The sequence below is a fragment of the Pseudophryne corroboree genome, chromosome 4 (genome assembly GCF_028390025.1).
Source record: "Pseudophryne corroboree isolate aPseCor3 chromosome 4, aPseCor3.hap2, whole genome shotgun sequence".
NCBI lineage: Eukaryota > Metazoa > Chordata > Amphibia > Anura > Myobatrachidae > Pseudophryne > Pseudophryne corroboree.
Genome location: NC_086447.1, coordinates 803,676,522 through 803,703,079, shown reverse-complemented (window position 1 = coordinate 803,703,079; position 26,558 = coordinate 803,676,522). Strand labels below are relative to the sequence as shown.

Below are 26,558 nucleotides of genomic sequence, written 5' to 3'. Positions count from 1 at the left end.
CAGACTCACTGGCCACTTTATTAGGTACAAAAGTCCTAGAACAGCCTGAATTCTTTCAGGACATGGGTTCACCTAGGAGCTACAAAAATTCCATGGAGACTCTGGTCCACTGACAGGACAGCATCATTCAGACACCGGAGAACTGTCAGCTGCACATTCATGCTAATAATCTCCATTCTACAGGACCTGGTACCTGTACACGGAATACATCACGGTCTCGGAAGTGTGCACTGTAATATGGCGTGTTATCCTGCTGGTACTAGCCCAAAGACTGTGCCCATGAAGGATTTGCATGATCAGTCACAATACTCTGATAACCTGTCAGGATGAATCTATGAATGTACGTTGTTCACGTCCAAGTCTGATCCTACTACAGTTTACAGTGGAACTTGGGATTGGTAAGAACAAACTATGGGGTCGATTCAATTCGGCAATTTAAGAATAGCGCCGGGAATTAGCTCCCGACGCTATTCAATTCAGCTGCTAGTTACCCGGAATTGTCGGGAAAAACAGACACAAAAGTGCTGCCGCGCGGCCGGCACAAGGCTGATTCTGTCGGGAATCAGCATCGCCGCGGGTAGTTAAGTCGGAGAATGCCCGTTCTCCCGACAAAACTACCTGTAAAGTCGGCGAGAACGGGCTTTCGCCGACTTAACTTTAGCTGAATTGAATAGTGTCGGGAGCTAATTCCCGGCGCTATTCTTAAATTGACGAATTTAATCGACCCCAATGTGTTTCCAGGCTTCAGCTGTTTGTCGATACTGTGCCCACTATCTGTGGAATCTGGTGTCTTTTGCTGCTGTAGTGCAACCACTTCAAGCTTCAGCATGCCGTGCGTTCAGTGATGCTTTTCTGTACACCACTATTGTAACGCATGGTAATCTGAGATACTGTCTCCATCCTGTCAGCTTGAACCAGTCTGGCCTTTCTCCTCTGACCTCTCTCATTAAATCATTTTGCACACAGAAATGCAGCTAACTGGATGTTTTGTGCATCATTCTCTGTAACCTCTAGGGCAGGGGTGGGGAACCTTTTTTCTACCAAGGGCCATTTGGATATTTATAAAATCTTTCAGGGGCCATACAAAAATGATCAACTTAAAAATTAGCCTGCCCCCAGTAGCTATGCCTTAAGTAAGTAGTTATGCCCCCAGTCAGTTATGCTCCCAGTAGATATACCTCCAGTCAGTTGTTATGCCTCATTAGATATGCTCCCAGTCAGTTGTTATGCCTCATTAAATATGCCGCCAGTCAGTTGTTATGCCCCATTAGATTTGCCCCCTAGTAGCGCCGCTTACACACACACACACATTAAACGAAAAAAACCCACAACACTCGCCAGCCCTGCTCCCGGACCGTTGCCCTCTGCCAAGCTGCCCGCTCCTCAGAACTATGCGAGAGACGTCATGACTTCTCTCCCATAGCAACGCACAGCCGCACACTGCCAGAAGCCGGAGCTCAGGAGTGAGCTCCTGCCTCTAGCTGCTGCTGAGGGGAAGAAGCCGGGAGCCCACTAGTAACAAATCTCAGCGGGCGCCTGGCATCTCCCTCGGTTAGGTGAGCCTGGCCGGGCCAGAACAAGTGGCTCTGCGGGCTTTACACGGCCCACGGGCCTGAGGTTCCCCACCCCTGCTCTAGGGACTACAGAACATGCAAATTCCAGGAGACCATCAGTTTCTGAGATACTGAAGCCTCTTCTCACCCCCCTATCCCATCTGTCACAACCAGTCAATACACAGTCAAAACACATGACATTTCTGCTCCACTATGGTGTTCGATTTGGAAAACAACTGAACTTCTTGACCATATCTGCTTTTATGCATCGAGTTGCTGCCACGTGATTGTGCGATTAGATACTTATATTAATACAGAGATGTACCTAAAATGACCACTGATTGTGAAGATAGATACACACACTGCAGGAGTGTACACTAGAACGTTAAAAGGTAATCAATGACTGGGTGCATTACCCAAATCCATGCAGACAAAAAAGGCATGGTTACTGGAACACTAAATACTTCCGTTTTATTTACATGTTAAAGCAATTTCAGACATATTGAAATAACTTACATCTCAGTTTCTGTTCTTTGTCCCCCTTTACACTGAACTGCGACACTCCTTCAATAAACTCTGCATAAAGAAAAAACACATTCAAACAATGATATGCCAAATTACATAGTGGTTTGTGCGTGCGCTGAGGGAATATTATATTTAAAAAGAAAAAACAAAACACCATATTCATTACCACTTTGCACATTAAAAAAAGAAAAGAAAAAAAAAAGGCAAGAATTAAAATGCATGCTCTACGAAATCATTATGGTAATGGACTGAGTTAACCTTTATGCCCACCTCCTATGGACTGAAATAAGCCTTATTTACTGTAACATTAGATGGCAGTGCCGGAGAGCAGCAGTGACTCTCTCTCTTAAGGTCATGGGAATGCTCACCAGTAACCAGTTATATCCCACCTCGCCCGTGCCTGGAAATTACAGTGCGAGAGTCAAATGTTGCCTACACAAAATCCAATAGCCAGCTCAGTGAGATAAAAGGTAGAGAGAGGACTGCAGCACAAAAGAGGAAGTCTTCTGAAAATATGCAGGGGGGAGGTGTAGCAAACCTTGGAAGTAAAAGTATCAATCAGCTTCTGTCATTTTTCAAACACAGCCTGTAACATGGCTATTAGGAACGGATTGGCTTTATACTCCAAGGCTGGATACATATCCCCCATAGTGATGTGCGTATGCAGTATTAGAATATAAAAACAACTTAAGGAAAATCCTCACAAAGCCCCATGTACAACCATGTCACATGCCAATACGTGTAACAAAAACGTACAAACTTCTGTGCAAAATAAAGTAAAAAAACAAAACAAATATCTGTCAAATTAAATAATCTAAAAAAAAACAAGTAAGGTGAACGCTACGCGCTGGTTAGTCCAAAATAGAGGAATTTCATTTGTTGGATATAACAAGTATAGACAAATGAATTGACCTGGGAGGGGGGGGGGGGAAATCTACAGTACTTATCTTTACCCAGGGTGCAGCGGCACACAGTTTGAGAACCACTGCCCTAGGACAAGCTGCATTCACCATACAGTGCAACACACACCATGCAGGTGCGAATACACACACAAACATGAAGATAACTGGCACGTGTGTACGTGCCACTGGGGCCATGTACTTATTGGCTGTGGGTACACAAATGTGATCCCGACCTAAGGAGGTATGGGGTAAAGTTGATACAACACGTAGCAAGCAGCCATCAGCTAACCTTTACAGTAGCAAGCAGAATAAAAAAAAATATTGGTTACCTTATAGTGTGAACAAATTCTGCAGTGTTTTACAGAGAATATTTAGTCATTCACAAGGAACCAGCAGGGCTTACAATCTATACCACATGTATACACACACACACACACACACACACACACACACACACACACACGTGTTAAATATTTTTCTTTTTATGTCAGAAGCCAATTAACCTACCAGTATGAATTGGGATTGTGGGAGAAAACCCACAGAACATACAAGACCCTCGACCTCAGTAATGCAAACCACTACGCCAACTATGCTGTGCTACAAATACCTTTTAACCTTAATGCAGCAATAATGAGATATTTCAAAGCACTGATCTGGCAATAACCTGGGAATTCAAATGTTGTTTAGCGCACCCTGAGCTATATCATTCTTCTGCCGTCAGGCGCGATAGCACGACTTCTGCTCCCTGTCTCCTGAGACGGCCATCAGAAATCAGCAAAAAGTCTACGTTCTGGCCACCCAAACTGCTATTTGGGTGCACTATTCAGGACTTTAGATAAACCCAGATTATTTTGGGTGCGCCAAACGAGATATTAATAAGTGCTCAAAACAACCAAATTGTTCTGTCAAGCAACCATTATTTATAGTGGCGCTAGAAACAATTGAATCCCCCCTCAATCCCTTTACAGACTGTTAATACAATAAATAAATATATCCAAGTGCCTGGTATTTGTATAAGGAGGAAACCAGTGCAAACGCAATACTCCTGCTGCAACAGCGCATCTAGCACTTGATCCAGGAGGCTTACCAGTTTATACAACCTAAAATACATGAGCACAGCCAATATTCATCAACTGTATATGGATATGCTGACAGTACATACAGAACGGAAGAAAAATATTCAGCACACCCAGAGCATGTTTAAAATTACTTGGTGTCACATGATAGTCTGACATCCCAGCACTGAAGATCCCGACATTGGAGGATGTAAACATCTCTATAACTGTTGATAACTCGACAACCAACCCTACCCACAAGCTCACTACCAAGATATCATCCTTTACTCTGAACTGGCCTTCGTTCCTCACAGTCAGTCAATCTGTTTCCAAATCACGTACATCTATAAAACAATCAGAATATGCCCATATCTTATACAAGACACTGCAAAAAAAAGCCATGCGCTCATTATCTCCCGCATTGATTATTGGCTCCTTAATGCTCTTCCATACAACAGACTTTCACCACTGTAAACCATTCTGAATGCAACTGCTAGGCTGATCTTCCTTGCTAAACATGCATCTGCTGATCTGCTCTGTCAGTCCCTCCATTGGTTACCTGTATTCTACCGTATTCAATATAAAATACTTTTACTTATACATAAGACTATTATACCAACATATATCTCAAAATATCTTCCAACTTGACCTCTCCAATTAGCACAAGATCTACTCTTGCCCACACTCATTACCTGCTCCCATTCAGGGTTACAGTACATTTCTCGGGCCACACCCACTCTGTGTAATGCCCTACCATGCGTAATAAGACTTTGCTCCGTCTCCAAACCTTCAAGTGTTCCCAGTGAAAATTAAGATTTTACATACCGGTAAATCTATTTCTCGTAGTCCGTAGTGGATGCTGGGGACTCCGTAAGGACCATGGGGAATAGACGGCTCCGCAGGAGACTGGGCACATCTAAGAAAGAATTTGGATACTGGTGTGCTCTGGCTCCTCCCTCTATGTCCCTCCTCCAGACCTCAGTTAGAGAAACTGTGCCCGGAAGAGCTGACAGTACAAGGAAAGGATTTTGGAATCCAGGGCAAGACTCATACCAGTCACACCAATCACACCGTATAACTTGTGATAAACTTACCCAGTTAACAGTATGAACAAAAACGGAGCATCAGATCAACCCTGATGCAACCACAACATAACCCTTATTTAAGCAATAACTATATACAAGTATTGCAGAAGAAGTCCGCACTTGGGACGGGCGCCCAGCATCCACTATGGACTACGAGAAATAGATTTACCGGTAAGTAAAATCTTATTTTCTCCAACGTCCTAGTGGATGCTGGGGACTCCGTAAGGACCATGGGGATTATACCAAAGCTCCCAAACGGGCGGGAGAGTGCGGATGACTGCAGCACCGAATGAGCAAACACAAGGTCCTCCTCAGCCAGGGTATCAAACTTGTAAAACTTTGCAAAAGTGTTCAAACCTGACCAAGAAGCTGCTCGGCAAAGCTGTAATGCCGAGACCCCTCGGGCAGCCGCCCAAGAAGAGCCCACCTTCCTTGTGGAGTGGGCTTTTACTGATTTTGGAAGCGGCAATCCAGCCGCAGAATGAGCCTGCTGAATCGTGTTACAGATCCAGCGAGCAATAGTTTGCTTTGAAGCAGGAGCACCCAGCTTGTTGGATGCATACAGGATAAACAGCGACTCAGTTTTCCCGACTCTAGCCGTTCTGGCTACATAAACCTTCAAAGCCCTGACCACATCTGGTAACTCGGAATCCTCCAAGTCACGAGTAGCCACAGGCACCACAATAGGTTGGTTCATATGAAAAGATGACACCACTTTTGACAGAAATTGTGGACGGGTCCGCAATTCTGCCCTGTCCATATGGAAAACCAGATAGGGGCTTTTATGTGACAAAGCCGCTAATTCTGACACACGCCTAGCTGAAGCCAAGGCTAATAGCATGACCACCTTCCACGTGAGAAATTTTTAACTCCACGGTTTTGAGTGGCTCAAACCAGTGTGACTTCAGGAAACTCAACACCACGTTAAGATCCCAAGGTGCCACTGGAGGCACAAAAGGGGGCTGAATATGCAGCACTCCCTTTACAAACGTCTGAACTTTAGGTAGAGAAGCCAGTTCTTTTTGAAAGAAAATGGATAGGGACGAAATCTGGACCTTAATGGAACCCAATTTCAGGCCCAAAGTCACTCCCGACTGTAGAAAGTGAAGGAAACGGCCCAGCTGGAATTCCTCCGTAGGGGCATTCCTGGCCTCACACCAAGCAACATATTTTCGCCATATACGGTGATAATGTTTAGCCGTCACGTCCTTCCTAGCCTTTATCAGCTTTGGAATAACCTCATCTGGAATGCCTTTTTCTGCTAGGGTCCGGCGTTCAACCGCCATGCCGTCAAACGCAGCCGCGGTAAGTCTTGGAACAGACAGGGCCCCTGTTGCAACAAGTCCTTTCTTAGAGGCAGAGGCCATGGGTCCTCTGTGAGCATTTCTTGCAGATCTGGATACCAAGTCCTTCTTGGCCAATCCGGAACAATGAGTATTGTTCTCACTCCTCTTTTTCTTATGATTCTCAGCACCTTGGGTATGAGAGGAAGAGGAGGAAATACATAAACCGACTGGAACACCCACGGTGTCACTAGTGCGTCTACAGCTATCGCCTGAGGGTCTCTTGACCTGGCGCAATACCTCTGTAGCTTTTTGTAGAGGCGGGATGCCATCATGTCCACCTGTGGCAGTTCCCACCGACTTGCAATCTGCGTGAAGACTTCTTGATGAAGTCCCCACTCTCCCGGGTGGAGGTCGTGCCTGCTGAGGAAGTCTGCTTCCCAGTTGTCCACTCCCGGAATGAACACTGCTGACAGTGCTCTTACGTGATTCTACGGCCAGAGAAAAATTCTGGTGGCTTCCGCATCGCCACCCTGCTCCTTGTGCCGCCTTGGCGGTTTACATGAGCCACTGCGGTGATGTTGTCTGACTGAATCAGCACCGATTGGTCGCGAAGCAGGATCTCCGCTTGACTTATGGCGTTGTATATGGCCCTTAGTTCCAGGATATTGATGTGAAGGCAAGTCTCCTGACTTGACCACAGCCCTTGGAAATTTCTTCCCTGTGCGACTGCCCCCCACCCTCGGAGGCTTGCATCCGTGGTCACCAGGACCCAGTCCTGAATGCCGAATCTGCGGCCCTCGAGAAGGTGAGCACTCTGCAGCCACCACAGGAGAGACACCATGGCCTGGGGGATAGGGTGATCAGCCGATGCATCTGTAGATGTGATCCGGACCACTTGTCCAACAGATCCCATTGAAAGGTCCTCGCATGGAACCTGCCGAAGGGAATGGCCTCGTATGATGCCACCATCTTTCCCAGGACTCGCGTGCAGTGATGCACCGACACCTGTTTTGGTTTTAATAGGTCTCTGACCAGTGTCATGAGCTCCTGAGCCTTCTCCATCGGGAGATAGACCCTCTTCTGGTCTGTGTCCAGAATCATGCCCAGGAAGGGCAGACGAGTCGTAGGGATAAACTGCGACTTTGGAATATTTAGAATCCAGCCGTGCTGTTGTAACACTTCCCGAGAGCGTGCTACGCTGATCAGCAACTGCTCTCTGGACCTCGCCTTTATGAGGAGACCGTCCAAGTATGGGATAATTGTGACCCCTTGCTTTCGCAGGAGCACCACCATTTCCGCCATTACCTTGGTAAATATTCTCGGTGCCGTGGAGAGACCAAACGGCAACGTCTGGAATTGGTAATGACAATCCTGTACCACAAATCTGAAGTACGCCTCATGAGGTGGATAAATGGGGACATGAAGGTATGCATCCTTTATGTCCAGAGACACCATAAAATCCCCCCCCTTCCAGGCTTGCGATGACCGCTCTGAGCGATTCCATCTTGAACTTGAACCTTTTCAGGTATATGTTCATGGATTTTAAATTTAATATGGGTCTGACCGAACCGTCCGGTTTCGGTACCACAAACATGGTCGAATAATAACCCTTTCCTTGTTGAAGGAGGAGAACCTTGACTACCACCTGCTGAAGATACAATTTGTGAATTGCAGCTAACACTATTTCTCTCTCTAAGGGGGAAGCTGGCAGGGCCGATTTGAGGTATCGGTGAGGGGGCATCTCGTCGAATTCCAGCTTGTATCCCTGAGACACAATCTCTAGTGCCCAGGGATCCACCTGGGAGTGAACCCACTTGTGGCTGAAATTTCGGAGACGCGCCCCCACCGGGCCTAGCTCCGCCTGTGGAGCCCCAGCATCATGCGGTGGATTTAGTGGAAGCCGGGGAGGACTTCTGTTCCTGGGAACTAGCTGTGTTGTGCAGCTTCTTTCCTCTGCCCCTGCCTCTGGCAAGAAAGGACGCCCCTCGGACTTTGCCTTTTTGTGATCGAAAGAACTGCATTTGGTAATACGGTGCTTTCTTAGGTTGTGAGGGAACATATGGCAAAAAATTTGACTTTCCAGCAGTAGCTGTGGAGACCAGGTCCGAGAGACCTTCCCCAAACAATTCCTCACCCTTGTAAGGTAAAACCTCCATGTGCCTTTTTGAGTCGGCATCACCTGTCCATTGCCGAGTCCACAGGACCCTTCTGGCAGAAATCGACATTGCATTTATTCTAGAGCCCAGTAGGCTAATGTCTCTTTGAGCATCTCTCATATATAGGACAGCATCTTTTATATGCCCCAGGGTCATTAATATAGTATCCTTGTCCAAAGTATCAAGTTCCTCAGATAAGGTATCCGTCCATGCTGCTACAGCACTACGCACCCAGGCCGACGCAATTGCCGGCCTTAGTAAGGTACCTGAATGTATATAAATGGACTTCAGGGTACCCTCTTGCTTTCTATCAGCAGCATCTTTCAGGGTGGCCGTATCCTGTGACGGCAGGGCTACCCTTTTGGATAAGCGTGTGAGAGCTTTGTCCACCCTAGGGGAGGATTCCCAGCGTAACCTGTCCGTTGGCGGGAAAGGATACGCCATAAGCATCCGTTTGGAAATCTGCAGTTTTCTATCTGGAGATTCCCAAGCCTTTTCACATAACTCATTTAGCTCATGTGAAGGGGGAAAGGTCACCACCTGCCTTTTTCCCCCATACATATGAACCCTCTTGTCAGGGACTGGGGTTTCCTCTGTGATATGCAACACATCCTTTATTGCTATAATCATATAACGGATGGCTTTTGCCAATTTAGGCTGTAACTTTGCATCATCGCCATCGACACTGGAGTCAGAATCCGTGTCGATATCTGTGTCAACAATTTGGGATAGTGGGCGCTTCCGAGACCCTGACGGCCTCTGCGACATAGGATCAGGCATGGGCTGAGACCCCGACTGTCCTAAGGTTTCAGCTTTATCCAACCTTTTATGCAAGGAATTAACATTATCATTTAAAACCTTCCACATATCCATCCAATCAGGTGTCGGCGGCGACCCCACATTCATTTGCTCCCGCTCTGCTTCCACATAGCCTTCCTCGTCAAACATGTCGACACAAGCGTACAGACACACACCACACACACACACACACACACACACACACACACACACACACACACACACACACACAGGGGATGCTCTTTTTGAAGACAGTTCCCCCACAAGGCCTTTTGGAGAGACAGAGAGAGAGTATGCCAGCATACACCCCAGCGCTATATGTCCCAGGAATCACACAGTAACTTAGTGTTAACCCAGTAGCTGCTGTATATAATGTTTTTGCGCCTAATTTATGTGCCCCCCCTCTCTTTTTACCCTCTTCTACAGTGTTTCTGCAGGGGAGAGCCTGGGGAGCTTCCTCTCAGCGGAGCTGTGGAGAGAAAATGGCGCTGGTGAGTGCTGAAGAAGCCCCGCCCCCTCAGCGGCGGGCTTCTGTCCCGCGTTTCTGTGTAAAATGATGGCGGGGGCTCAACTGTATATATGCCCAACTTTTGCCAAGAGGTCCTAATTGCTGCCCAGGGCGCCCCCCCCTGCGCCCTGCACCCTACAGTGACCGGAGTATGTGGGTTTAATGTGGGAGCAATGGCGCACAGCTGCAGAGCTGTGCGCTACCTCAGTTTGAAGACTGGAGTCTTCTGCCGCCGATTTTGAAGTCTTCTTGCCTCTTTCACCCGGCTTCTGTCTTCTGGCTCTGCGAGGGGGACGGCGGCGCGGCTCCGGGATTGGACGACAAAGCGTGAGATCCTGTGTACAATCCCTCTGGAGCTAATTGTGTCCAGTAGCCTAAGAAGCAGGACCTATCTTCAGTGAGTAGGGCTGCTTCTCTCCCCTCAGTCCCACGCTGCAGAGAGTCTGTTGCCAGCAGATCTCTCTGAAAATAAAAAAAAACCTAACAAAATACTTTCTTATAGCAAGCTCAGGAGAGCTCACTAAGTAGCACCCAGCTCGTCCGGGCACAGATTCAAACTGAGGTCTGGAGGAGGGACATAGAGGGAGGAGCCAGAGCACACCAGTATCCAAATTCTTTCTTAAAGTGCCCTGTCTCCTGCGGAGCCCGTCTATTCCTCATGGTCCTTACGGAGCCCCCAGCATCCACTAGGACGTTAGAGAAAACTACATTTTTCAGGCAGCTTATCAAATGCCAGAACAAACCCCATAAGCTATCCTATCCCAACAAATGATATCCCCTCTATATAGTCCACACATAGCTTTACATATTTTCTCTTTCTTCACTTTCACATCACGCCAACATTACTGTGTTACTGGACCAATAGGCAATATGTAGCACTTATCCTTGTGTATGTATGCCTATTTCCCCTATAGATTGTAAGCCTGTGAGCAGGGCCCTTCTACCCATCTATTACCCGGTCTTATTTTATTACTACAAACTGTAAAGCACTACGGTAAATGTTGGTGCTATAGAAGTATATTACTATCATTATTATTATTTATCCTCTCTGGTGCTCAGAGGTGGTCTTACTGCCTGATATGGGGGATACACAAGACATACGGGCTCTAGAACAGTGGTAGCCAAAACTGGTCCTTGAGAGCTACCAACAGTTCACGCTTTCCAGCTCACCTGGCAGGTGCACATTTGCAGTTATTACTAACGGTCACATTTTAAAAGATCCACAGGTGGACTCTGAGGCGACCTGGAAAACGTGCACTGTTGGTAGCTCTCGAGGACCACGGTTAGCAAACCCTGCTCTAGAACAAATGTGCTTTACACACTAAGTAAATTTCTGCTGTTCCATCTATATGAATAACACAGACATAATGCTATGCATTTGTATCCTTGTGGATGTAGGACAAGGCTAAAAATGCCCGATGACCATCCAGTGCAGTGTCCATAGCTAGGTACTGTTGAGCTGGATTCATAAAGACCGTAACATAATAAAGGCATCATAGCATATATAAAGGCCTTTAAGAAGACTGCAGGCATTCAGAGGGCCAGCTCTGCAGTGACAGCATGTGTGGTTTCAGCATTACATCATTACAAAGATGTACTTATTAACAGAGAGTCAAATAGGACTTACATCTAAAGAGTCTTAAAGCTGTAAATCACCTTGGCCCTTTTCCTTTAACTTAATCTGAAACCGGCAATGACATCTATTCGTCCAGTGTAACAGATTTGGCTTTTTTTTTTTTTTTTTAACGAATACATTGTAACCTACAACTGTGTTTCCTAGCAACAAACGCATACACGTAAAAACAAGAAAACAAAACTATTTGTAAAAAACCATCCATACGATCTGCACGCCTTGTACAGATAAGGCATTCACTTGTATCATGTGCAATTACGCAGCACAGATTTGTGCTGTACGATAACGGATATCAGAGTCTTACCTTTAAAGTCTACCTCTCCATTCCCATCGGTATCGAATATGTCTATTACTCGCTGCACAAGGGGGTTCTGTTGCAGCTCAGGTAAGGACATGAATTCCTCTACACTTAGAGATCCAGAGTTGTCCAAATCCAGCTTTTTAAACCTTTTTCCTAGTCTTTTGATCTCATCTGCATCAACTACGGGAGAAAAGAAAGGCATCAGGGAAGCTGGAAAAGCAGAAGAGAAAAAAAAACCCACACACTTCTTCATGTTTAGATCTACTGAAGCGGATTCCAGTTTCTGTAATCATCCCCAGACAAAATGTGAAATGATTAGTCCAATTACCTAGCTTTCTGCCGGCACCAGCCATAACAGTCAAATCGGAGGCTCACTTAGAACTATGCTGACTCCTAGACTAAGCAGAGAGGCGCTGCTAATGCTTGCTTAATTCCACACGATCACATGGCATAATTAATGTGGACAAGCTAAGCAGATCATCGGTCATTTCATACAGGCACAGTTGGAGAGTACTGAATGAGTGTGCAGGAGAATTTAATACTCCTCTCCGACCGTAACAGCCATCTAGGGGAAATTATAACAGTAACCAGTTATCAAAATCTGATTCTAGATCATTAAGAAAAAACACCGGGTGGGTATTCAATTAGGGCCTTTTTTTTTTTTTTTTTTTAAAGGGTGAATGGGGATTCGCCCCCTATGCAATAGCAGGGCCGTTATTTCGCCTAGGCAAAAGATTCAGCAGGAGCGGAAAAAATAAGAATTTACTCACCGGTAATTCTATTTCTCGTAGTCCGTAGTGGATGCTGGGAACTCCGTAAGGACCATGGGGAATAGCGGGCTCCGAAGGAGGCTGGGCACTCTAGAAAGATCTTAGACTACCTGGTGTGCACTGGCTCCTCCCACTATGACCCTCCTCCAAGCCTCAGTTAGGTACTGTGCCCGGACGAGCGTACACAATAAGGAAGGATATTGAATCCCGGGTAAGACTCATACCAGCCACACCAATCACACCGTACAACTCGTGATATGAAACACAGTTAACAGTATGAAACAATAGAGCCTCTCAACAGATGGCTCAACAATAACCCGATTTAGTTAACAATAACTATGTACAAGTAATGCAGATAAACCGCACTTGGGATGGGCGCCCAGCATCCACTACGGACTACGAGAAATAGAATTACCGGTGAGTAAATTCTTATTTTCTCTAACGTCCTAGTGGATGCTGGGAACTCCGTAAGGACCATGGGGATTATACCAAAGCTCCCAAACGGGCGGGAGAGTGCGGATGACTCTGCAGCACCGAATGAGAGAACTCCAGGTCCTCCTCAGCCAGGGTATCAAATTTGTAGAATTTTGCAAACGTGTTTGCCCCTGACCAAGTAGCTGCTCGGCAAAGTTGTAAAGCCGAGACCCCTCGGGCAGCCGCCCAAGATGAGCCCACCTTCCTTGTGGAATGGGCATTGACAGATTTTGGCTGTGGCAGGCCTGCCACAGTATGTGCAAGCTGAATTGTACTACAAATCCAACGAGCAATAGTCTGCTTAGAAGCAGGAGCACCCAGCTTGTTGGGTGCATATAGGATAAACAGCGAGTCAGATTTTCTGACTCCAGCCGTCCTGGAAACATATATTTTCAGGGCCCTGACAACGTCTAGCAACTTGGAGTCCTCCAAATCCTTAGTAGCCGCAGGCACCACAATAGGCTGTTTCAGGTGAAACGCTGACACCACCTTAGGGAGAAACTGGGGACGAGTCCTCAATTCTGCCCTATCCATATGGAAAATCAAATAAGGGCTTTTACAAGACAAAGCCGCCAATTCTGATACTCGCCTGGCAGAAGCCAAGGCAAATAACATAACCACCTTCCATGTGAGATTTCAGATCCACGGTTTTTAGTGGTTCAAACCAAAGTGATTTTAAGAAAACTCAACACCACGTTGAGATCCCAAGGTGCCACAGGAGGCACAAACGGGGGCTGACTATGCAGCACTCCTTTTATAAATGTCTGAACTTCAGGTACTGAAGCTAGTTCTTTTTTGAAAGAAAATCGACAGAGCCGAGATCTGTACCTTAATGGAACCCAATTTAAGGCCCATAGTCACTCCTGCTTGCAGGAAATGCAGAAATCGACCTAGTTGAAATTCCTCTGTTGGAGCCCTTTCGGCCTCACACCATGCAACATATTTTCGCCATATGCGGTGATAATGAGTTGCTGTAACCTCTTTCCTGGCTTTAGTAAGCGTAGGAATTACTTCCTCCGGAATACCCTTTTCCTTCAGGATCCGGCGTTCAACCGCCATGCCGTCAAACGCAGCCGCGGTAAGTCTTGGAACAGACAGGGCCCCTGCTGCCGCAGGTCCTGACTGAGTGGCAGAGGCCATTGGTCCTCTGATATAAATTCTTGAAGTTCTGGGTACCAAGCTCTTCTTGGCCATCCACGAGTATCGTTCTTACTCCTCGCCTTCTTATTATTCTCAGTACCTTTGGTATGAGAGGCAGAGGGGAGAACACCTAAACCGACTGGTACACCCACGGTGTTACCAGAGCGTCCATAGCTATCGCCTGAGGGTCCCTTGACCTGGAGCAATATCTTTTATAGCTTTTTGTTAAGGCGGGACGCCATCATGTCCACCTGTGGCCTTTCCCAATGGTGTACAATCCTATTGGAAGACTTCTGGAGGAAGTCCCCATTCTCCCGGGTGGAGGTCGTGTCTGTTGAGAAGATCTGCTTCCCAGTTGTCCACTCCGGGAATGAACACTGCTGACAGTGCTAACACATGATTTTCCGCCTATCGGAGAATCCTTGTGGCTTCTGCCATCGCCATCCTGCTTTTTGTGCCGCCCTGTTGATTACATGGGCGACTGCCGTGATGTTGTCTGATTGGATCAGTACCGGCTGGTTTTGAAGCAGAGGCCTTGCTGGCCTCAGGGCATTGTAAATGGCCCTCAGATCCAGAATATTTATGTGTAGGGAAATAACCTGACTTGACCAAAGTCCCTGGAAGTTTCTTCCCTATGTGACTGCCCCCCAGCCTCAAAGGCTGGAATCCATGGTCACTAGGACCTAGTCCTGTATGCCGAACCTGCGGCCCTCTTGAAGATGGGCACTCTGCAGCCACCACAGTAGAGATACCCTGGTCCTTGGAGACAGGGTTATCAGCCTATGCATCGGAAGATGCGATCCGGACCACTTGTCCAACAGGTCCCTCTGAAAAGTTCTTGTATGGAACCTGCCTAATGGGATTGCTTCGTAAGAAGCTACCATTTTTCCCAGGACTTGCGTGCAATGATGCACCGCTACCTATTTTGGTTTCAGGAGGTCTCTGACTAGAGATGACAACTCCTTGGCTTTCTCCTCCGGGAGAAACACTATTTCTGGTTTATGTCCAGAACCATCCCCAGGAACAGTAGACGTGTCATAGGAACCAGCTGTGACTTTGGACTGTTTAGAATCCACCTATGCTGTTGTACCATTTTCCAAAATAGTGCTACCCCGACTACCAACTGCTCCTTGGACCTCGCCCTTATAACGAGATTGTCCAATTACGGGATAATTACAACTCCCTTTTTTTTGAAGGAGTATCATCATTTCGGCCATTACCTTGATAAAACACCCTCGGTGCCATGTACAGTCCAAACGGCAGTGTCTGGACTTGGTAATGGTAATCCTGTACCACAAATCTGAGGTACTCCTGGCGAGGATGGTAAATGGGGACATGCAGGTAAGCATCCTTGATGTCCCGGGATACCATGTAATCCCCCTCGTCCAGGCTTGCAATAACCGCCCTGAGCGATTCCATCTTGAACTTGAATTTTTTTATGTTCAAGGATTTTAAATATAAAATGGGTCACACCGAACCATGCGGTTTCGGTACCCCAACCCGTGTGGAATAGTAACCCCGTCCTTGTTGAAGTAGGGGCACCTTGAGTATTACCTGCTGGGAATACTGCTTATTAATTGCCTCTAGCACAGCCTCCCTGCTTGAGGGAGTTGTCAGCAAGGCATATTTTAGGAAACGGCTGGGGGGAGACATCTCTAATTCCAGCTTGTACCCCTGAAATACTACTTGGAAGAAACAGGGATCCACCTGTGAGCGAGCCCACTAATTGCTGAAATTTTTGAGGCGGCCCCCCACCGTACCTGGTTACACCTGTGGAGCACCCGCGTCATGGTGTGTACTCACAGGAGGCGGGGGAAGAATCTTGATTCTGGGAACAGGCTGACTGGTGCAGCTTTTTCCCTCTACCCTTGTCTCTGTACAGAAAGGAAGCGCCATTTGACCCGCTTGCTTTTCTGAAGCCGAAAGGACTGTACCTTTTTCTGTGAGGAAACCTGAGGTAAAATTATTTCTTCCCAGCAGTTGCTGTGGATACGAGGTCCCAGAGACCATCCCCAAATAATTCCTCACTCTTATAAGGCTCTCTATGCGCTTTTTAAGTCAGCATCACCTGTCCAGTGACAGGTCTCTAATACCCTCCTGACAGAATGGACATTACATTTATTTTGGATGCCAGCCGGCAAAATATCCCTCTGTGCATCCCCCATATATAAGACAACGTCTTTAATATGTTTTTATGTTTGCCAACTATTATCCCTGTTTGACAGGGTCACCAACCACGCTGCAGCAGCACTATCTGCAGGTCTCAGTCTAGTACCTGAGTGTGTAAATACAGACTTCAGGATAGCCTCCTGTTTTTTTTATCAACAGGTACCTATTAAAGTGGCCGTATCCTAAGACGGCAGTGCCACCTTTTTTGACAAACGTGTGAGCGCCTTATCCACCCTAGGGGATATCTCCCAGCGTAACTTATCCTCCTGGCGGGAAAGGGTACGCCATCAGTAACTTTTTATAAATTACCAGTTTCTTAACGGGGGAACCCACGCTTTTCACACACTTCATTTATTCATCTGATGGGGGAACAAAACACTGCCTGTTTTTTCTCCCTAAACCTAAAACCCATTTATAGAGGTTAAAGTCAGAAATGTATAACACATTTTTTATTGCCGGGATCAAGTCACGGATTGGATTGTGTATATGTCTCCACCTTGTCGACACTGGAGTCAGATTCCGTGTCGACATCTGTGTCTGCCATCTGAGAGAGCGGGCGTTTTTGAGCCCCTGATGGCCTTTGAGACGCCTGGGCAGGCGCGGGCTGCGAAGCCGGCTGTCCCACAGCTGTTACGTCATCCACCCTTTTATGTAAGGAGTTGACACTGTCGGTTAATACCTTTTACCTCTCTATCCACTCTGGTGTCGGCCCCACAGGGGGCGACATCACATATATCGGCCTCTGTTCCGGCACCATATAAGCCTCCTCATTCAACATGTCGACACAGCCGTACCGACACACCGCAGACACACAGGGAATGCTCTAAACGAGGACAGGACCCACAAAAGCCCTTTGTGGGGACAGAGTGAGAGTATGCCAGCACACACCAGAGCGCCATATACTGCAGGGACTAACTGAGTTATGTCCCCTATAGCTTTATATCTATATATATATATATAATGTATACTGCGCCTAAATTTAGTGCCCCCTCTCTCTTTTTTTTAACCCTTGTAGACTGCAGGGGAGAGCCAGGGAGCTTCCCTCCAACGGAGCTGTGAGGGAAAATGGCGCCAGTGTGCTGAGGAGATAGGCTCCGCCCCTTTTTCGCGGCCTATTCTCCCGTTTTTTATGGACTTCTGGCAGGGGTATTTACCTCATATATAGCCCCTGGGGCTATATATTGAGGTATTTTTGTCAGCCAAGGTGTTTTTATTGCTGCCTCAGGGCGCCCCCCCCCCAGCGCCCTGCACCCTCAGTGACCGGAGTATGAAGTGTGTGAGAGGAGCAATGGCGCACAGCTGCAGTGCTGTGCGCTACCTTGGTGAAGACTGAGTCTTCATGCCGCCGATTTTCCGGACCATCTTCTTGCTTCTGGCTCTGTAAGGGGGACGGCGGCGCGGCTCCGGGACCGAACATCAAGGCTGGGCCTGCGGTCGATCCCTCTGGAGCTAATGGTGTCCAGTAGCCTAAGAAGCCCAATCCGGCTGCAAGCAGGCGAGTTCGCTTCTTCTCCCCTTAGTCCCTCGCTGCAGTGAGCCTGTTGCCAGCAGGTCTCACTGAAAAGAACAAATTCTAAGACTATAACTTTCTAAGAGCTCAGGAGAGCCCCTAGTGTGCATCCAACCTCGGCCGGGCACGAAATCTAACTGAGGCTTGGAGGAGGGTCATAGTGGGAGGAGCCAGTGCACACCAGGTAGTCTAAGATCTTTCTAGAGTGCCCAGCCTCCTTCGGAGCCCGCTATTCCCCATGGTCCTTACGGAGTTCCTAGCATCCACTAGGACGTTAGAGAAACACACATGTGGATCAGCGATCCACGTTTTGTACCTGCGCCGGCAAAAACGCAGGCTGTTTTCACCAATTTTGAGGCATTTTTCACCAATGCCTTTTCATTATTTTATTTTTTTGTGAAAACGCACTGGCGAAAGATGCCTCAAAAATGGCGAAAAAAGGCCTGCGTTTTTGCCGGCGCAGGTACGAAAACATGTGGATTCGCTGATCCACATGTCTTTTCGCTATTGCTGAATGTTTTGCCTAGGCGAAATAAAGGCCCTGAATCCCCATTCAGCCTTAGAAAACAGCCTGCAATTGAATACACAGGGGGGTGAATTAGATAGCTCCGTAATTGCAATTGAATTAAAGTCGGATCCATTCCGACATGTATTTGTCGGAATGGATCCGACAACCCCTATTCAATCCCCATCTTAATTCGACTTTTTCAAGTCAAATTAAGATGGGACGCAGAGGAGGAGAAGGGGGGCAAGCCGCGGGGGGACAGCCGGCGGGCATACAGGAGACATCAGCGCTACCGTAGCGCTGCAGCAGGATGTCACTCAGCCGCCCGACCTCACGGCAGCTTCCACCCGGCTCCAACAGCGTGCTGGAGGCAGGTGGAAGCTGCCGTGAGGTCGGGCGGCTGAGTGACATTCAGCTGCAGCGCTGATCGTAGCGCTGATGTCTCCTGTATGCCCGCCGGCTGTCCCCCGTCTCCCTGCGGCTCCACCCCCCCTCGCCTCCTCCGTGTCCATCTCATTCCGACATCATTTTGATGTCGGATTGAGATAGTCGAAAAGGGGGCCAAAACCTGTCGGATTTGGCCCCCGTTTTCGACATCAACACGTGGATCGGCAGCTATTCCGCTGATCCACGTGCTTTTCGACAAGTCGAATGCCTCGACTTGTCGAAAAGCTCTGAATAGGTCGAATCAGGATTCGACCTTAAAAAGTCGAAAACTGACGTCTTTTTGACAGACGCCAGTTTGACTGCAATTTAATATACCCCTTTATATAAAAAGCGTTTAATGCTCCTTCATTGCGCTTGCCTAGTAAGACAAATGGTTTAACTATTACAGGGCACACAGTAGATTCCTTTTTGTGACTCACCATAAACCAGGCAATTCCAGACTGTACTGCTATAGGACAGGCTCTACTAAGGCCCAAAGCATGCCAAAATCTGTTTGCCATCAGCGACATTACTAGGCAAGGTGGGCCACAGACAGCACATGGCAATCATTAGCACAAATGCTACAAGGTCTAACATGGCCATGTATGTCAGTAATTACACAAAAGGAGCAACTATTAATCTGTACGCTCTAAGCAGGTATGCTCCAAGGGGGAGATGCACTTAATGGCAAGGTTCCAGCAGAACATTGCACATTTATACAACCACCGTAGACTATCTGGAAGGAAAACCCCATAGCGGTGCAAAGCATTCTTGTTCCTGCAAAATGTGCAGCAGCATATCGTGGGTTCTGACGGAAAGAATAACAAGCACCACTAGTCATAACAAAGTAGTATACATTAAATATTTAATGCACAACTAAAACTGTTCAGGGTTAAAGCACAACGCTACACTGATACATAAACGGTTACCCAAAGTAAAGAGGTTTTTGATTCATAGGCACAGCACTGTACGCAAGAGCAGCTATTTCCATCTCTTGGCTCACATTACATAGGCAATGCCCTTGAAGATATACATAGCCACTTGTTCTAGCATAGTGCACAAAATCAGGAAGAAATACTGCATTTTCACCCTCTGCCATGTGCGGAGGAGGATTCCCCTGGTAAAACATTTATGTTTCCATGAACAAGGTTACAGGGTAAGATTTAAGAGGATATCCAGTCCAAGAAAAACACATCACGAAGGACAAGTCATCCAAAACATTTCAAAAGTAAAACTATTCTGGGAATATCCCTTCCAGCCACAAGCTACACAAACAACAACAGAGGCAACAAAAATGTTTTAGCGCTTCAAACATATACAAAGGTGTGACGCGATTGACTTTTAAATTCAACTCTCTAAATTCAACTCTCTAAAGGTGGGTACACACTAGGCGATGTGCTCGATGAGCGACGCCACCTAGTGTTTCCCGGGCCGGGCTGTCCGATGGCGGGCATACACACAGTGCAATATCACTAATGATATCGCACAGTGACGTCATGCCGCGGCCGGCCAGAGCAGTTTTGGATGAGGAGTCCAGATTGAGCAGCATGTACGGCTGACACCGAGGGTCGGTAACAACCGCAGGGCCGCGCATCGCTCGGCGGCATACACACTTAGCGATAAAGTAAAAGATGTTGCTCAGGAAGGGTCAAAATAAGAGACGTTGTTTACTTTTTCGCTAAGTGTGTACCCAACTTAAGGTTTGATTTTACAAAAAATGTACCCCGCCCCCCCAAAAAACAAACAAGAAACATGTTAGACCCATAATGAACTAGCTAAATTTATGCAGCTATTACCAGACATTTCTCTGTCTACCCCCAATCTCTCGGTAATTTATTTAAAGGGGTCCTTTGTTTACTTTTGGGGGGGGGGGTGTTCTCTGGATTCACTGGTACCCAATGCAGACTGTACTACAGAAGGACTTCATGAATCTTCCTGATGAAAATGTCTGGTTAAATAGCATTACCAGGAGCTGGGGAAACAGAAGTTATTTATTTAGTAAAAGATGGAAGAATGTTCCAGTATAAATAGGAGCTACACTGGGCATGTAAGGACACTCATACACTTGTATCGTCCACACAGCAGGAGCTCGCAGTTCTTTCCCATGACACTGACTGAATCCGGAAACCAGGTGCACGGAGTGTTGGGTAGTGCGTGCTGGTCTACCATGTAATAAACGTTTGCTCTTACTTAGCAATAGTGACTCAAATGAAAATGTTAAATGATTACAATGTAACTTGTTAAACGGCACTAACCGTTCAATATTAAAACACAGATTTGCTTTTTAATACAGCAGACGGATGACCTTGTATAATTGTGGCTGCACACAGTGTGTTAGATGATACAGTACACATATGCAAGGCTAGCAAAATAATAGGGGAGGGGAGGCGTTATCTAGGGAGCCTAGTACACTTTCCCCAGCTCTGCAAAGATCTGTAAAAGCCCCACAGGGGAAAGCACACAATATTTACTACCTTCTATGCTACATTAATGCCAGCCTCATGGTAACATGCTGCTGCTTTACCCAGACAAGCGAGTGGCCCAACAGGACAATACTCCGAGAAGACACCTGGCATCACTGCAGCTTGCGCACACAACCGGTCATATTCCAAATGCATTTATCAACACGCCCCATAATGATTCAATTGATTTGGTCTTGATCATCCAGTACTGGGTGAGTTACCGGACCACGCACTGTGGCGTTAGGCCAAATGCCCGATACTGCAGCAGATGTCATAGCATAATACTACAGGTTGAGTATCCCTTATCCAAATATTCCGAAATACGGAATATTCCGAAATACGGACTTTTTTGAGTGAGACTGAGATAGTGAAACCTTTGTTTTTTGATGGCTTAATGTACACAAACTTTGTTTAATACACAAAGTTATTAAAAATATTGTATTAAATGACCTTCAGGCTGTGTGTATAAGGTGTATATGAAATATAAATGAATTGTGTGAATGTAGACACACTTTGTTTAATGCACAAATTTATAAAAAATATTGGTTAAAATGACCTTCAGGCTGTGTGTATAAGGTGTATATGTAACATAAATGCATTCTGCGCTTAGATTTAGGTCCCATCACCATGATATCTCATTATGGTATGCAATTATTCCAAAATACGGAAAAATCCCATATCCAAAATACCTCTGGTCCCAAGCATTTTGGATAAGGGATACTCAACCTGTATTTTAGCCGCAGTACTATTTAAGACATTAACATTATATCAAATTTCACTTTAAAATATTATACAATAAGTAAATTCACATTTCCAAATGTGTCCGTATAGACCTAACCCCTATAAAGTCATACAGTGCGAGATGCCTGGCGCGACTGTGTACAAAATGTCACACAAATAGATCAGAGTAATCCAAGACCAAATCAATCAAAGTAGTGTAACCCAAGCAGCCTCTTCCACTTTCATTTTCTGAGCAAAAAAAAAAAAAAAAAACAGAGACCCTTAAGGAAGGCGAGTTGCAGGAACCTGGCAACGGACAGGGCAGTTTAGCACGACTGAAGGCACAGTGTATGAGGACACATCTGTATAGGAGCACACAATTAGAAGATTACTTACAATGTGAGCACATTTCCAACGGGTAGCTTGCTTCATTTCCCTGTAAGAAGACAAAGATGATTTTTTATTAAAATTAATTCAAAGCAAAATAAAGTCATTTTTAACGTGAGAGGGGCCAGGCACCGTGATTGGAAAATGAACGCATGCAAATGAGCTCAACGGCCAACCAATTGTTTTACTAGAGCAAGTCAGCTCAAAGGAGGGAATTGAATTGCTTTTTGGACATCTTGCGCCTGATGGAGTGATGAAAAGGTTTAGACATTTAACCATGTAACCTTGTCTATTTGGGTATGTCAGCATGAAAAAGGAATGGTCACACAGCGCCGAAACAACTGAATATCGCCCCCATCCAAAAGTGACCAGCGATCGAGCGCACTGAAACAATTCAATTTGCTTTCGTCCTATGCACAGGCACTCAGCTGATCAAAGTCAATATCAGGGGAGGGGTCCTGGGGTGCACACCGGTAATGAGAGGTGTGACCCTGCGGAGACCGTTCAGTAGTACTGCATACAAAGACAAGGTTTCAGGTGCACAATTCAAACATTACCAATTTATTAATAATAATCATTGCAATAACATTTTGAGCGAGTTTCTTCGCATAGTTATGGCCATAAGTAACGGCTTGCCCACCGTGTCCAGGTGACCTCATTAGTCGGGCAAGTCTTTAACATTTTGGGGGGTATAAATCTTCCCAAAATGAAGCAGTTGAGTGACCCCAGGGCAACACAAAGTGAAATAATATATAGTGAAAAAAAAGTGAAGATAGGTTAGTGAGAGAGGCTGCTGAAAACAGCAGGGGTAAATTAGTGAGAGGTAGATTAGTACCCCCCCAAAAAAAATAAAAATAAAAAAAATGTTAGGGACTTGCCCGACTAATGAGGTCACCTGGATGCGGGAGGCAAGCAGTTACTTATGGCCATAACTATGTGAAGAACCTCGCTCAAAATGCAAAATGTTATTGCAATGATTATTAATAAATTGGTAGTGTTTGAATTGTGCACCTGTAACCTTGTCTTTGTATGCAGTACAAAGTCAGTATCACTAAACATGGAGAGACGACGTACATTTACAGAAGACGTACACAGGCATGGTACAAATATACAAGAAGATAAAGGACAAAAATAAGAATTTACTTACCGATAATTCTATTTCTCGGAGTCCGTAGTGGATGCTGGGGTTCCTGAAAGGACCATGGGGAATAGCGGCTCCGCAGGAGACAGGGCACAAAAGTAAAGCTTTCCGATCAGGTGGTGTGCACTGGCTCCTCCCCCTATGACCCTCCTCCAAGCCAGTTAGGTACTGTGCCCGGACGAGCGTACACAATAAGGGAGGAATTTTGAATCCCGGGTAAGACTCATACCAGCCACACCAATCACACCGTACAACTTGTGATCTAAACCCAGTTAACAGTATGATAACAGCAGAGCCTCTGAAAAGATGGCTCACAACAATAATAACCCGATTTTTGTAACTATGTACAAGTATTGCAGATAATCCGCACTTGGGATGGGCGCCCAGCATCCACTACGGACTCCGAGAAATAGAATTATCGGTAAGTAAATTCTTATTTTCTCTATCGTCCTAGTGGATGCTGGGGTTCCTGAAAGGACCATGGGGATTATACCAAAGCTCCCAAACGGGCGGGAGAGTGCGGATGACTCTGCAGCACCGAATGAGAGAACTCCAGGTCCTCCTTAGCCAGGGTATCAAATTTGTAGAATTTAGCAAACGTGTTTGCCCCTGACCAAGTAGCTGCTCGGCAAAGTTGTAAAGCCGAGACCCCTCGGGCAGCCGCCCAAGATGAGCCCACCTTCCTTGTGGAATGGGCATTTACATATTTTGGCTGTGGCAGGCCTGCCACAGAATGTGCAAGCTGAATTGTATTACACATCCAACTAGCAATAGTCTGCTTAGAAGCAAGAGCACCCAGTTTGTTGGGTGCATACAGGATAACAGCAAGTCAGTTTTCCTGACTCCAGCCGTCCTGGAACATATTTTCAGGGCCCTGACAACATCTAGCAACTTGGAGTCCTCCAAGTCCCTAGTAGGTGCAAGGCACCACAATAAGCTGGTTCAGGTGAAACACTGACACCACCTTAGGGAGAGAACTGGGGACGAGTCCGCAGCTCTGCCCTGTCCGAATGGACAAACAGATATGGGCTTTTTTGAGAAAAAACCACCAATTTGACACTCGCCTGGTCCAGGCCAGGGCCAAGAGCATGGTCACTGTTCATGTGAGATGCTTCAAATCCACAGATTTGACTGGTTTTAAACCAATGTGATTTGAGGAATCCCAGAACTACGTTGAGATCCCACAGTGCCACTGGAGGCACAAAAGGGGGTTGTATATGCAATACTCCCTTGACAAACTTCTGGACTTCAGGAACTGAAGCCAATTCTTTCTGGAAGAAAATCGACAGGGCCAAAATTTGAACCTTAATGGACCCCAATTTGAGGCCCATAGACACTCCTGTTTGCAGGAAATGCAGGAAACGACCGAGTTGAAATTTCTTTGTGGGGCCTTCCTGGCCTCACACCACGCAACATATTTTCGCCACATGTGGTGATAATGTTGTGCGGTCACCTCCTTTCTGGCTTTGACCAGGGTAGGAATGACCTCTTCCGGAATGCCTTTTTCCCTTAGGATCCGGCTTTCCACCGCCATGCCGACAAACGCAGCTGCGGTAAGTCTTGGAACAGACATGGTACTTGCTGAAGCAAGTCCCTTCTTAGCGGCAGAGGCCATAAGACCTCTGTAAGCATCTCTTGAAGTTCCGGGTACCAAGTCCTTCTTGGCCAATCCGGAGCCATGAGTATAGTTCTTACTCATCTACGTCTTATAATTCTCAGCACCTTAGGTATGAGAAGCAGAGGAGGGAACACATACACCGACTGGTACACCCACGGTGTTACCAGAACGTCCACAGCTATTGCCTGAGGGTCTCTTGACCTGGCGCAATACCTGTCCCGTTTTTTGTTCAGACGGGACGCCATCATGTCCACCTTTGGTATTTCCCAACGGTTTACAATCATGTGGAAAAAACTTCCCGATGAAGTTTCCACTCTCCCGGGTGGAGGTCGTGCCTGCTGAGGAAGTCTGCTTCCCAGTTTCCATTCCCGGGATGAAACACTGCTGACAGTGCTATCACATGATTTTCCGCCCAGCGAAAAGTCCTTGCAGTTTTTGCCATTGCCCTCCTGCTTCTTGTGTCGCCTTGTCTGTTTACGTGGGCGACTGCCGTGATGTTTTTCCCACTGGATCAATACCGGCTGACCTTGAAGCAGAGGTCTTGCTAAGCTTAGAGCATTATAAATTTACCCTTAGCTCCAGTATATTTATGTGGAGAAAAGTCTCCAGACTTGATCACACTCCCTGGAAATTTTTTCCTTGTGTGACTGCTCCCCAGCCTCTCGGGCTGGGCTCCGTGGTCACCAGCATCCAATCCTGAATGCCGAATCTGCGGCCCTCTAGAAGATGAGCACTCTATAACCACCACAGGAGAGACACCCTTGTCCTTGGATATAGGGTTATCCGCTGATGCATCTGAAGATGCGATCCGGGCCATTTGTCCAGCAGATCCCACTGAAAAGTTCTTGCGTGAAATCTGCCGAATGGAATTGCTTCGTAGGAAGCCACCATTTTTACCAGGACCCTTGTGCAATGATGCACTGTTTTTAGGAGGTTCCTGACTAGCTCGGATAACTCCCTGGCTTTCTCTTCCGGGAGAAACACCTTCTTCTGGACTGTGTCCAGAATCATCCCTAGGCACAGCAGACGTGTCGTCGGATCAGCTGCGATTTTGGAATATTTAGAATCCACCCGTGCTGTTGTAGCAGTATCCGAGATAGTGCTACTCCGACCTCCAACTGTTCCCTGGACTATGCCCTTATCAGGAGATCATCCAAGTAAGGGATACTTAAGACGCCTTTTCTTCGAAGAAGAATCATCATTTCGGCCATTACCTTGGTAAAGACCCGGGGTGCCGTGGACAATCCAAACGGCAGCGTCTGAAACTGATAGTGACAGTTCTGCACCACGAACCTGAGGTACCCTTAGTGAGAAGGGCAAATTTGGGACATAGAGGTAAGCATCCCTGATGTCCCGGGACACTATATAGTCCTCTTCTTCCTGGTTCGTTATCACTGCTCTGAGTGACTCCATCTTGATTTGAACCTTTGTAAG

General features: G+C 46.6%; 1 protein-coding gene across 1 annotated transcript in view; it reads right to left on the bottom strand.

Moving 5' to 3' along the window:
- The window catches only part of PPP3R1 (protein phosphatase 3 regulatory subunit B, alpha), a 160,552-nt gene that overhangs the window by 47,994 nt on the left and 86,000 nt on the right, over positions 1 to 26,558 (bottom strand). Inside the window, exons 2-4 of the mRNA XM_063918400.1 lie at positions 22,375 to 22,414; positions 11,806 to 11,982; positions 2,070 to 2,129 (exon numbers count right to left, since the gene is read on the bottom strand). Coding sequence (XP_063774470.1) covers positions 2,070 to 2,129; positions 11,806 to 11,982; positions 22,375 to 22,414 — 277 coding nt within the window. The remainder of the gene's footprint in view (positions 1 to 2,069; positions 2,130 to 11,805; positions 11,983 to 22,374; positions 22,415 to 26,558) is intronic.